This window comes from Falco rusticolus, chromosome Z (genome assembly GCF_015220075.1).
Source record: "Falco rusticolus isolate bFalRus1 chromosome Z, bFalRus1.pri, whole genome shotgun sequence".
NCBI lineage: Eukaryota > Metazoa > Chordata > Aves > Falconiformes > Falconidae > Falco > Falco rusticolus.
In genome coordinates, this window is record NC_051210.1 from 56,517,041 (window position 1) to 56,529,474 (window position 12,434).

Below are 12,434 nucleotides of genomic sequence, written 5' to 3' on the forward strand. Positions count from 1 at the left end.
GGAGCTCAACTAGCACTAGCAGCCCAGCATAGCAGGGTGAGGGAGGGTGGAGGTGGGGCCACAAACAGGGTCCTTGTGCTGCCAAGACACAGATGCCAACAAGAAACAAGGAGAAATTTAGCAGTGCCCATTGTGGCCTAGCCAAATGGTGCTTCATAAGCAACAGGATCAGGAGCTGCAGTGGTTAGAGGCCACGTGTCAGCAAGGAGGGGCTTAAAACTGTGGTGGTGCACAGAAGATCCCAGGATGGAGAGTTGGCATCTGTAGAGGGAAGCTGAGAAAGGGATCAGCACGCAGGAGTGACTGTAAACCCTTGGAGGCACAACCCATGTTCTGATACTGAAGAATTGAAATATGTTGTGAGGGAAGGGACACTTCATTCTCCTGTGGCTGGACTAGGAGTGATGACCTCTTTAAAGCCACCAGCTTTAAGGAAATTGTTCTTAGGAGTGTATTTGACCTACTACCCCCCCTTAAGACTCCCTAACTTCTCCTAGTAATGAGAAAGCATTAAGACCACGAAAAAGAAGAAACTTCAGGAATCTTGGGAAAAGTTGCCCAGGAAAGTCCACTGCTCTTTTAGTTAGGCCAAGGAACAAAATCATCCGCTTACCTGGAAACAGCATTCTCTTACTGCAGTATGGCAGAAACTGTGGGACTTGCTGGCAAGATGCAGGAAAAGACCTTACTGCCAAGTGCTTGGATGTGGAAGAGCCATCAGACTCTTGAGTGCATTTGCTGGGATTAAAAGTATTTAGTGTATGTGGATAAGATGCTTTCCTACATTTATAACAAGTTCACAGATCTGCAACATGTTCTCACTGGATTTACAGTGAGTTTGTGATCTGAGTTTTATCAGTCTATCTGTAAGACTAGACAGGTACATGATAAAACTGGAAATGCTTATCAGACCCTGTGGCGAAGCTCAGTGAGACAACACTGTTGTTGCCATAAGCTGCAATACAGCAGGGCTGTTGCTACTGTCTCCCTGTTTTCAAGGAACCTGCCCTACCATGAACTCCATAGTCACTGGCTGCAGCTGATGAGAGTGGTGACAGGGAACATAAGCAGGAACGGATGCTGATGCATCCCACAACCAATGCACCATGATACTTTCCTCCCTTGCCGTTTCCTTGTGCTGCATGAATAGCTACGCTGTTTTACCAATCTGAAGAATGGGGCATGGGACCAGGTACACAGCTGAGACAGGAAGGGATTTAGGTCAACCACCCCGATGAAACGGCACCGAGACTAAAAAAGGAAACTGCACTGCAGTATGAAGCTTCTCAGTGTGTGCCGAGGTGACTGTGAGTGTCTCTCTACTGATCTTAAAAATGGAGCAGAACAGCATTAGTAAAGTCAGAAATTTCTACCTTCCTTACAGGGAAGGCACATCTGAATGCCTGTGCAAGTGCTAACTCACTGGGCTAAAACTTCTTAGAAGCAGTTTTAGAAACAGTCAGAAGTTAGGCTTCCAAGTATAGCAGGCTTCCAAGTATAGTATAGTCAGGCTTCTATGTATAGTAGTAGTCCAAATTTTCCAAAATGGGTTGGGGAAAAAAAAACCCCAGCAATCAATATATGTTAATCCTCTTAGTGTCTGAAGTTCACAGTAGCTAAGGCATTCTTTCCTGTGAGAAACCCCTACTGAAACAGCTTATGTTTGAAATGCTTCCCTCTTCTTTTGTTCCTTCCACCCTCTACACCTTTCATCACAGGCAAGCTACTTCTCAGGCCTTTGTTTCTTTGTGTTGTCTCCATCCCACCCCCTGCCTGGCTGATGGTAGGAGGAAAATGGCTCACATACAGGATGAGGATTTCTATAAATCACACGTGCTTTACTTCAGGAAACAGGAAAATGGGAAAAGTTTAATTTGCATACAGCAGTCACATTCATACTTGCAGCAGGATTGAAGTGAAATATTAACAATGGTAAGCACTTCAGTGACAGAGGAATGCATCCCACTGCGGTAGTCTCTGAGTTCCAGGACTAAGCAGACGCTTTAGCTAGCTTCCTAGCTTCCATTTCCTGCTTTGCCTTTTCTCTGAACTCTCTCTCTCTCTCAATGAGAAGTGCTTGTTCTTGCTCCCATTCCTTTAGCTTCTGCTCATATTTTGCAATGTCTTCCACTTCACATGCTGGCAGTTTTTCGTTGACAAGCTGGGTGGTCAGGGTTAACAGGCTTTCAGATTCAACCTTGCCAAGTGAATGCAGCTTAGAGTACAGCTCCTGTCATAAAAAGGGATTTGGCAGAGAGTGAGAAGGAGAGAACCAGTCGGTCACAAAATAATCAGCCACAAAATAATTCCCTGTTAACAACCAACACATCACTGTTTCAATCTATTAGCTGAGCTAAGCAGGCCAGGTAACTATTTCACCCCAGCAAAGTGTTTCAACTTTGGTAGCTGGTACTATTTTTTGGAATGCTAACATCAACAACAATTTCTTTGAGCTGCAAAACTAAACCAATGAAGTTTAATTTTCATTAACCATTGAAAGTCTATGTATTTTTCCAAGTTCAATTATCTGTTATTAACAAAGATGAACTGACCAGTCAACTACAATAAATATCATCTGGACACCTCGGGTTTGTGTCTCACCTCAAAACTGACTGAATTATTTGCTTCATGCTGCCTGTATCAGCACCTGTCTCAACAGATGTGCATCACTTTAAATGCTCTCTTGCTAAGGCATACCAAGTAATTCCCATGATTTTCCTTCCCAGCAGTTACTGTGACCTGAGGCTTGACTATGCTTACACAGACTATACAATACTGCTAAAGCAAGGGATGTTTTTTCAGGGACATTCTACTGAAACTAAGAGCAGAGCTTCACTAAGAAACTGTACAGTGTTTCTTTCTCATGCTTTACTTATCTAGATTTCACGCAGCATAAAAATGTTAATTCACTTAAGAAGATGAATCATCCAGTGACACTGTTTCTGGCTTTCTGGAACCTTTAGCCTGATGGCTCACTGACAGTCTGATTAATTGCCTTAAAAGTGCAGATACACAACCAAGGAGGAGTCTTCTGGGGGAGAAAGATGACAAGGCACTGGGAAATTCTTTACCCCTTGCTCACCCATTAGATAGCAATTCGTTTTCCTGATTGTTCTTTTAAATAAAACGTTTACCTAGCCCAGCACTTGCCAAAATATCTGAAGTAAGTACATGCTCCTTTACTGGACCCTTTGAACAAAGCCTATCGTTTTGGACTGCAGGATGATAGAAAGAAGATGTGGGGATCATTCACCTCCAAACAAAAACTCTGGAGCCATGCAGATATCCAGACTTCCAGTTATCAGCGGAAGGTTATGTGCTGTGCTGCTGACCCTCTTACCCTAGTCCATGTTGGCAATATTCTGCAAAGCACTGCTCTTCAGCTGCTGTCCTGAGGCTCCGCTTTGTTCTTAAGCAGGAAACTATGATGTCCCCTTCTGAGGCCTCTCCACTTGTGTCTTAGGCAACACAACTGCAGGCTTTGTTGTGTTTTGCCAGACCCTTGAAGGTTTGTGCTGGACAGACAGCAGATTAAAAGACTCTTTAAGCTAGGCATGCAGGTCTGAAGGGCTTGGGTAGTTGGCTCTGTCTGTTTTTTGATTTTATGATAAAGAATGAAAACAAAAGCAATGGCTTTGAAGCTAACAGGCTAAAACCAAACTCGGCAATATGTGGGTGTATTAGTCTCTATTTTGTTTAAGATGTCAGAAAGTATACAATGCATCAGTGAGAAATATGAAGAGACCGTACAGCTTGCATCTGGGGAAGTAACCTGACAACTATACTCATGTTTACAGATTAGATATTCAGTTTAAACAGAACTGGTTTAGATCCTTCAGACTCTCCCTACTAACTACCACCAAGGATGCGCTGAAAAGGTTTACGCACTGAACCACAGAAAGGGAACAAACTGGAAACTAGCAGGACTTCTAAGCCATTATTAGTACCACTGAACTCCTGGATTCTTCCTTGGTTGATACATTAGTGAAATTAATTTAGGAAAGCAGCAGGATTTATGTCCTGCAGGTACCAAAAGGGCACATTCTTAAGTGGCTAAACGATTGATTTTTATAAGCAATCTCCAGGGCTCTGCATGCAGACAGTTAAAGGAGCACTGCTTTTAGGGAAGGTGTTCCCAGCGTTTAAGTGATGGAAGGAATTGCCTGAGGAACACTGTACTGAGTTGTAAGCCTCAGAGTAAGGAATCTGAAAACAGGTAATTACAACTTGAATGACAATGTAAAACAGAGGGCCTAGATTACAGCTCTAAAGGCTTTATCTGGAGCCAAATGCCCTCAAGTCCTGTTTAGCAGAAGTGAAGGACATGCTGCCTCTCGCACATGGCATCTGTTAGGCCACCATGGCTTTTTCAGGGACTTCCTCCAACTGCTGTTCTGAAGGCTGGTATAAGACATGGAGTCCAAGTATGTGTATAAAAGCCATGCACAACAGGCTACAGTTCCGGACAGGAACTGTATGCCTACAGCAAATCCACATGCTTTCCCTCACATACCCAGGTGTATGACTTTTGAAAGAATTGGGAAACAGGAGACAGAAGCAACTGGTTTTGAGCTCTGTGAGAGAGACTGGGACATGTTGGCTAATAAAGGGCTGGACATAAGTGCAACCAAAGTGTTTCCATCAGCAGAAGTACAAATCTTGTGTTGGGGTTACAGCACATGAGGGGCACATGATCTGTGCTTGGGACAGCAGTTGTGAATGTCAACATCACCAGAGTGCTCCAGAGCTGCCACCTTCCCTCAGACTTGTATAGATTTCTGGTGAACTTCTCTGCCCTGTGAACTACACCCATAGGTGTCCAGGGGTTCAACTGGGAAGACTGGCTGGTGCTGGCCTAAGGGATTTGAGAGGGGTCTGATAACTCCTTCTGGCATAGCTGAAATAGTATTTTGAATTGAGAGCTACTTTTCTCATGCAGACAACCAGAAATCGTGGCTTATTTACATACGCATTACTGCTGGATGCCCAGACTTCACATGGCATGAGGCACCTCACATGAGTGCTATCTCTTCTTATATTCAGACTGTTCTGGTGAGAGCTTAGAGCTAAGCATTGGGACTATAATTTGTTGGCTCAAAGTCCCTGCACACCAAGGAATGCCTGAACTGGAGATAATTACAGAACTTGTGGAAAGGTTGAGGTGAGAAGAAAACGACCCTCTTGGCACTAGTCTGTCCCCAATTTGACATTTAGGCCTTGTTTTGAGCACTCTGCATTATTTTCTTCAAGACTAGACAATGCATAGACAATGACAGACTCATAAAAATGTCTCACTCCCTCCTTCAAAGGGCACTTATGTTTACCTAATTCACTGTAATTCATTCAAGCATTAATTACCACATGCTGAGCACCCACCAATTCCCAAACACTTTAATTAAACAGTTCTAAGTGCCTACAAAGCAAGTTTAATATCTAAAGAGTAATGGCAAACAATTCATGTAAATAAAAATGAAAGAAAGGAAAAGCGTGTGTATGTGAGGTGAAACCATAGATTACTAGTCTTTTAACTTCTGAAATTTCTTTGGAAGAACAATGGTCTGTATCCAGAACAACTGTCCAAGGTTGTGACAGCAACAAGGGAAACTGATGGGCTATGGAAAGTGTACTACTACTGGAACTATAAGCCAGATCAGTTTCAACATGGGATATTTGATTTTTACCACAGATGATAAAATAAAATAAGCTTATTATATAGCTGTGAGATGATCAAATAAAATGCACTCATTATATAGCTATGCCCTAATGAACAACTGTTTCTGTGTTTCACATTGTTACCATCAGCATAATGACCTTAAGATAAAAAGGCAGGTGATACAGCCTTCACTTAATTCCCCAGACTGAAAGTATAGGATACAATGTTCCTACTTAAACATAACATACACAAATGGACAATAAATTCATGATGGTCTCATGCCTATTATAATTCATTTTAATGAACAAGAACCCACACAAGGTCAGATAATGGATCTCTAATGACATACCACTTCTGTGAACAGGACTGCATTTATCATTTTGATGTATGAAAAGTGAAGATAAAATCCCAGCAGACAAACAAAAGACAAGTGGCTTTGAGCATTTATGTCTTTTGTAGACTGCAGCTTCTTGTTTGAAGAAGTGAAAATGTAAGGTGACACCAGTTTCAAACAGGCCAGGTAGGACTCTTAATACACTGAAGCCGTATCAGTCTACTACCCATAATAAGCCAGCATATATATTTTCCAGTACACATTATGGAGATCTACCAGATCTTGGAATATTTAGATAAATGAAACTCTCTTACCTTGAATCGGCTGTAGTACTCGGGTGCTTTAGACTGCTCTGTTTCTTCTGATTCTGCACTCAGTGACTTCTGCTCTAATTCCTTGACTTCTTCAGCTGATTCTGGACCAGGTTTTGCTTCAAGAACAGATTGCAAAATGGTCTCCAGAGCATCAATCTGAACAATGACATTTGTCACTATTGGCATAAACCATTCGGACACACGATCTGAGTAACAGCTGTTACTGTTACAAACTGTCGTGTTTACAAACAATTTCATGAGTTACCATGTATTTTGAGATGACTTCTGTGTATGATAAAAAGAAAACCAAATTCTAAAATGAAATAGGACTTACTCTTGGAAGAATTTTGTACTGTACTGGGGACCTTTGAGGCTGGACATCAAATGCCTGCAAGAGAACAACTCCACCACCACCTCTCAACAGTAAAACTCTCCGTGACTCAGATGCTGACTCATATTTGCAGATACATCAGGCATTAGGCTAATGTGTCCTCTTGGTCTGGTATCTGGCCATAAATACTAATGCTAAATGGTAGTCACATTGGTAACAGCATTAGCATGACATACAGTCACAGATAATGATGATGACACAGATGACAACAATGCCACAGATCATGTCAAGACAAGTTCAAAGAACCTGGGAAATAACCTGTTCAGCAACAAAAACATCCATTCCTATCATTAGTTCCGTAATTTAACAGGAAAAATGGAAATGTAGGCATAATGATACATTGGTATACATGTATTTTTAATGTGACACCACTGCTCTCTTCATGCTTCTGTCTTTCAAGGTAGTAAGAGAACAATCCTCTCATCTAATTACAGTTCTATCAAAAGATGCATTAGTTTCACTAAGGGACTTGGTAAATTATTTCTGTATGTATTATTGATAAAGAAAATTGAAATGCTATATCGATGATGCTGCTGTTTTGGGAATAACATAATCTCAATAACTGGAATTACTGGATGCAGGTTGCCTGCATTTTAAATGCAAATGCAAAGAGCTGTTATCCTTCCATGAATCCTAATTCTGCATGTTTATCAGTAGGATGAAATAACTCTGTATCTGTTTGTATCTGTACAACCTTTAAATCTATAATACTTTCTCCAAGAAAAAGGGATCTTGATACTTAGGATTTCACTTTCCTAGCATAAGTATATAATGCTAAAGGAATAAAAATTAGGCTTATTTGAAACAACATTCTTGACACTGAAATATAATCTTTAAACTAGCAGTACAGAAACAAGATGAAATAAGGAATGAAATAATAACTATGTGCTTGGAAATACATATGTTTATTTAGAGACTTTCTCAGACAAGTGAAAAAAAAACAGAAGTTGTCTTCCTTGTTCACAGTTAAACAATACAGCACAATACTAAACAGAATTTCTACTGTGTTGTTCATATAATAGCAGCAGAGAGAAAAAAAAGACACCTTCCTAGTCAGAAATGAATGGAAGCTTAAAGCCTGAAAGAAAAATGACTTAAAACGATTGGCCAAATCTCTTGAAAATGTTTACACCAAACCTGCACGTTAAATAAGTTAATTTGAAAGCTTCCCTTTTCGATAAGGAAATTTATTCAGCCACAAAATAGTACTACATTTTGGAAAAGAACCAAGTTCACAAAACCAGGGCTGTGGCTCTCTCAAGTAACTCTGTGATGGTGCACGCATGCAACAATGACTTACGACACGGCCCATACTTATCAGTGATACAGATTTATGAGCATGGCATAAAGGGGTCAACCCAGTCCTGCCCAAAAGAGGCTCAGGATACTACAGGAGAAAAAGGTTTATGGCACTTGAGGTTGTCTCCATCAGATCTGCTGCTGAATTCAGTAGAAGTTAACTGACCTCAGTATTGACTTTGTCAGTGCTCTTAGTACTTCACCCTTAGGAATACTGCATTTTAGTGGGAAATAGTAATTAAAAATATCTTCTGTGGATTGTAGCAGTAAAATCATAATGAGTATTTAGGTAGAAAAGGCCAGATCATGGAAATCAATACACTGTAATTACTTCACACCAGATAAGGATATGGACCAACATATTTTGCTTGTTTCTGCATTGGGGTCACAAAAAAACATTAGAGAAAAATTATTCTGATAATAACAGACCATCCAGGCCTGCTCTTGGTACTTAGCTTGGTAAAACCTATGACTTGCACTACTGTTTATTTACTGCTACCTAAAATCCAAATGAGGCCAAGTATCTCTTCAGGGAAGTTTCTGTGTGGCGCTCTCAGTCATTGTTCTCATTGGTTTTGGGGATCTACTACTGGATTTGTACAGAGGTACCTGCAGCATTAGCGAGCAATCAGTAATAACCTCAGTTTATAAGTTCTTAGTTGTTCACTAAACAAAGTGAAGAGTGCCTGTGAAGGAAGCATTGCTAGAGATTACTGGTGTTTACTATTTTTACAGTATTAGTTCACAGAAGGATGGGATCTTCTATGGACCTCTTGTACCACAGACAGATGGAGCCTTGTTTCAACACTAGAAATGTTCATTTACAACCCAGAGCAAGCTGAGAAGTTTTTTGATTTGTCTAGGGTTTGTAAGCAGAAAAAAAATCACATGGTTATTAAGCTGAGTTCTTCACACTTGGAGTAAGAAAGAAACTGCAAAATCACACACCTGAAGAGGTAACTCAAAATGGTGGAAGCTGCAGATGTGATGCTTCCTTCCCTGCACTGACCAGTATTACACAGAGCTGCTTCTGTGCATGGAGCAATGAATAGGAGAATCTGCTGAGCAGTGCCCTGGCCTTTGTCAAGGGAAATGCAGAGAATGCAAGCCTAGTAGTGATGCTAGCAAAAGGGAGACTTCCATGACCACAGACACCTTCATGAAACAGTACCAAGAAGCAAAGGTGAGACCTCAGTGCTGTTTCTATGTTCCAGCCCATGTGGTGCTGGTTTCCTAAGTTAATCGTCCTAAGCTGTCCGATTCCAGGATCAGCCTGACGCCCCACAGCACTCCCAAACCCCAACTCCCTTAATTAGTGCTGACCTCACAAATGGACCAATCTATCCATCCTCCCCAGCTGAGGGCACTACAACCCATCCAGAAATCAATCTGGTTTTGGACCAGCATGACTCAGGACGTGATCTCAGAGGGCACAGAGTACATGAAATTAGTTGGGAGAGGAACAAGATGTGGTATTTCATCCTCACTGCTAAGAAGTGTGCCTCTAAGTGACTTCAAACGCTTGGGAAACAAAGGTGTCTTCCCATCCCCGCAGATGTGTTTCGTATGACACAGAACGATGTGTCTCTATAGGGAGGGGAAGACTCAGGAAACATACTTAAATCCTCTGTGGCAGTAACAAACACTCATTCCCAAGGACATGCCAGTAGACATCATCTCTGGTTGATCAACTGAAGCAGTGGATCTATTCTAAACATTACTTCCCCTGTCTTCCAAAGACCTCTGAAATATTGCTGGGCCTTTTCTCAATAGCAAGGCGCAGAACTCACAGGTTTTAACAGAGTTTCGCTTGTATGAAATTTCCTCTGTTCAGTGGGTTTTAACTTTCATACTTACAGCTTCCTTGCAGATTTTGCTGTCCCCTGACAAAGAAGCAACATTCTCCATCACTTGCAAGGCTCTATTCAAGTATCCAGGTGTCCACATCAGTGGCATTAGATTGTACACAGCTCTCAGCCCTTTATTCAACTCCACTTTCCCTGTGATAAAAAAAAAACACAACACTTTAGCAGTAGTACTTCAACACTTGAGACTTAATGAAATGCATATGGGTTGGCTCTGTTTTCCAGAAGTGTCTTCACTTCTGTGGTAAAAACAACATGCTCTTCTACAAAGCTGCTGTGACAGAACAGCTATTACCTTATTTTATTAAGGTGCCTTCTTTTTCCCCAACTTCACAGCTATTACATGTTTGTTTCTGATTCTTCCCCATTTCCCCTACACCTTTACCTACAAATCTTGTCCAGATAGAAAAGAGGAAAGGTGGTCAGGTTTTCTGGTTGTCTGGAAGTTGTAACAGCAGCTCTGAGCAAGACACCTGAAGACCTTAGACAACTGTCTCCTTTGCCTTCAGGGACTGATTGTGTAGAACGTGTGCACTAAATGTGAGACTCTGGATTCATCTCTGTGGCTTTTAGGGCCTACTCACGCATGTATCGTGGACAGACTGTACAGTATTTACAATACACGCTCTGGCTAACTATAGGGCTTAGTATACCTATTTCTGCTAGAGCTTCCTAAGAGGAAATACGGGAGACCTGCCAAAATGAAATTTTTGTTCTTGATTTAGGACATTCTGTGCAACAAGGTCTTCACTGACTTTAGCAGGACCTGTGTCACTCAGCGCCAATAATATGTTTTTTCCTCTGATGGTAATTACTAGAGAACATGAAATTCCTACATAACAGAGGAAATGGACACCATGTTGCAGTTGGTGAGTACTAATTTACAATGATTGCTACTCTAAGGTTTTGATTTTGTCATTGTCAATGTTACGAATAATACCACTTCAGTGTAGCTTACATGAATTGCATCCAAGCTCTTAATCTAATTTGCACTCTGGCTATAATGACAGAAAAGCATGGAACACACCTTACTCTTCTTTACATGGAAGAGAATGCTTTAGGAAAAGGAGTAAGTGCACAAGGCTTATGGGCTGTGGCTAAATTAAAATAGCTGAGGTGCTTGAGGCCACACTGTACTCATAAACATCTTTCACTCTCTCAGAGGTCGGTTCCATCAGCATTGGCAAGACTGTGGAATATGTGACATAACAGTAAATAGCTTTTGATCTACTGGATGTCAATGTCATGGAACAAGTACTACTGCTCACAGACAACAGTAAAGTGCATTTTTAAAATACTCAACCGATCTACATGACATAAAAACCACTCCAAACTGCATGCCAACTGTACAGCAAAGACCCTGTTTGTATCAGTATCTCCACTGGATAAGAAACTACAGTTCTATGGAAAATCCTGCTTTCAAACTGATTTTCTCATCTTCCCCCCTTTTTGACTGAAAATGACCTTGTTGTCCTACAGTCATGATAAATCTTTATCAGCATCCTAACTCTGCCATTACACACTGTATTTTGAGGCCACATTTTAAAAATAAGTCCACTTTTTATTACCCTCAATAAATTAAAGCATAAAATACAATGAAGTAAGTAAGTTCCAAATTAATTAATTTCAAGTAAATAATTATCTTGTAGAGAAGGACAAAACCTGTATGCACTGTATTTCACTAAAGGTTAGAGGATATTCAAGGATTATTTACCCCATTCCCCTTCCCTCCAATTCTGGATATACTCTTAATTGCTCTTGAATAACAAAGTATATCATTAGGAGTGAAGACTCCCTAGAAGACACAGTCCCTAACATTTAGCACTGCTATCTGCTGTTCACAACAGAAACATTAACTTTACAGTGACCAGCAAATGTTCTAAACATAGTGCTTTTCAGGCTGTGCTCTCTGAAGTTCTTGAGGTTTAAAGATTATTTTGAGAAACCCGCTAAGAAAAGTCTATTGTTCATAAACTTACGTTTGTGTTAGGGAACTCTGCACTTTTGGTTGTTTTGAAAATTTGTCGGTCCACAAACCAACCAATCCTAGATTTCTTTAAGAAGGTCTTCTTTCTTTCAACTGCCAATCCAAACCTGCAGGGAGCCCTAAAGGAGGTTTTGAAGCTGTCTGACAAAGGGCATACCGTTCAAACCAGTACCACCCTCAAGGCTTACAAAACAGATTCAGTATTAACTCTGAAAGTGTTCCTTCCACTATTTCTGCCTTTTTTTCCCTCAGCTTTCTCATTGATTAATTTCAATAAAGCAAAGAGGCCAGTTTAATTCAGCCACTGAAGACAAGAGGGAAAAGACGACTCTGAGGGACATAAAACTTACCAAGGAATGCATAGCCATACAGCTGGGAGCTAAAACCCACAGTGTTTGTTTGCTTTAGACCCGTAAGCATTAGCGATGCTCCAAGATTTCTCTCCTCTTCCCACTGCAAACAATGTAAACTAAGTAAGTGTTCCTTGACAATCACAAACACAAAATGGCAGCAGCCAAAGACAACACAGGCAGCTTTCATCAGATGTCTTTGCAATAAAGTAAAGAATCATTAAACACATCTAGTGTTCAG

General features: G+C 40.9%; 1 protein-coding gene across 2 annotated transcripts in view; it reads right to left on the reverse strand.

Annotated features, from left to right (window-relative positions):
* Window positions 1-1,817: 1,817 nt before the first annotated feature.
* Window positions 1,818-12,434, reverse strand: part of MRPS27 (mitochondrial ribosomal protein S27) — a 46,513-nt gene continuing 35,896 nt past the window's right edge. For both annotated transcript variants that reach the window (XM_037372767.1, XM_037372768.1), the window contains 4 exons: window positions 12,194-12,296; window positions 9,849-9,991; window positions 6,302-6,457; window positions 1,818-2,230 (listed from right to left, as the gene is read on the reverse strand). In XM_037372767.1, coding sequence (XP_037228664.1) covers window positions 1,991-2,230; window positions 6,302-6,457; window positions 9,849-9,991; window positions 12,194-12,296 — 642 coding nt within the window. In that variant the 3' untranslated portion in view covers window positions 1,818-1,990. The remainder of the gene's footprint in view (window positions 2,231-6,301; window positions 6,458-9,848; window positions 9,992-12,193; window positions 12,297-12,434) is intronic.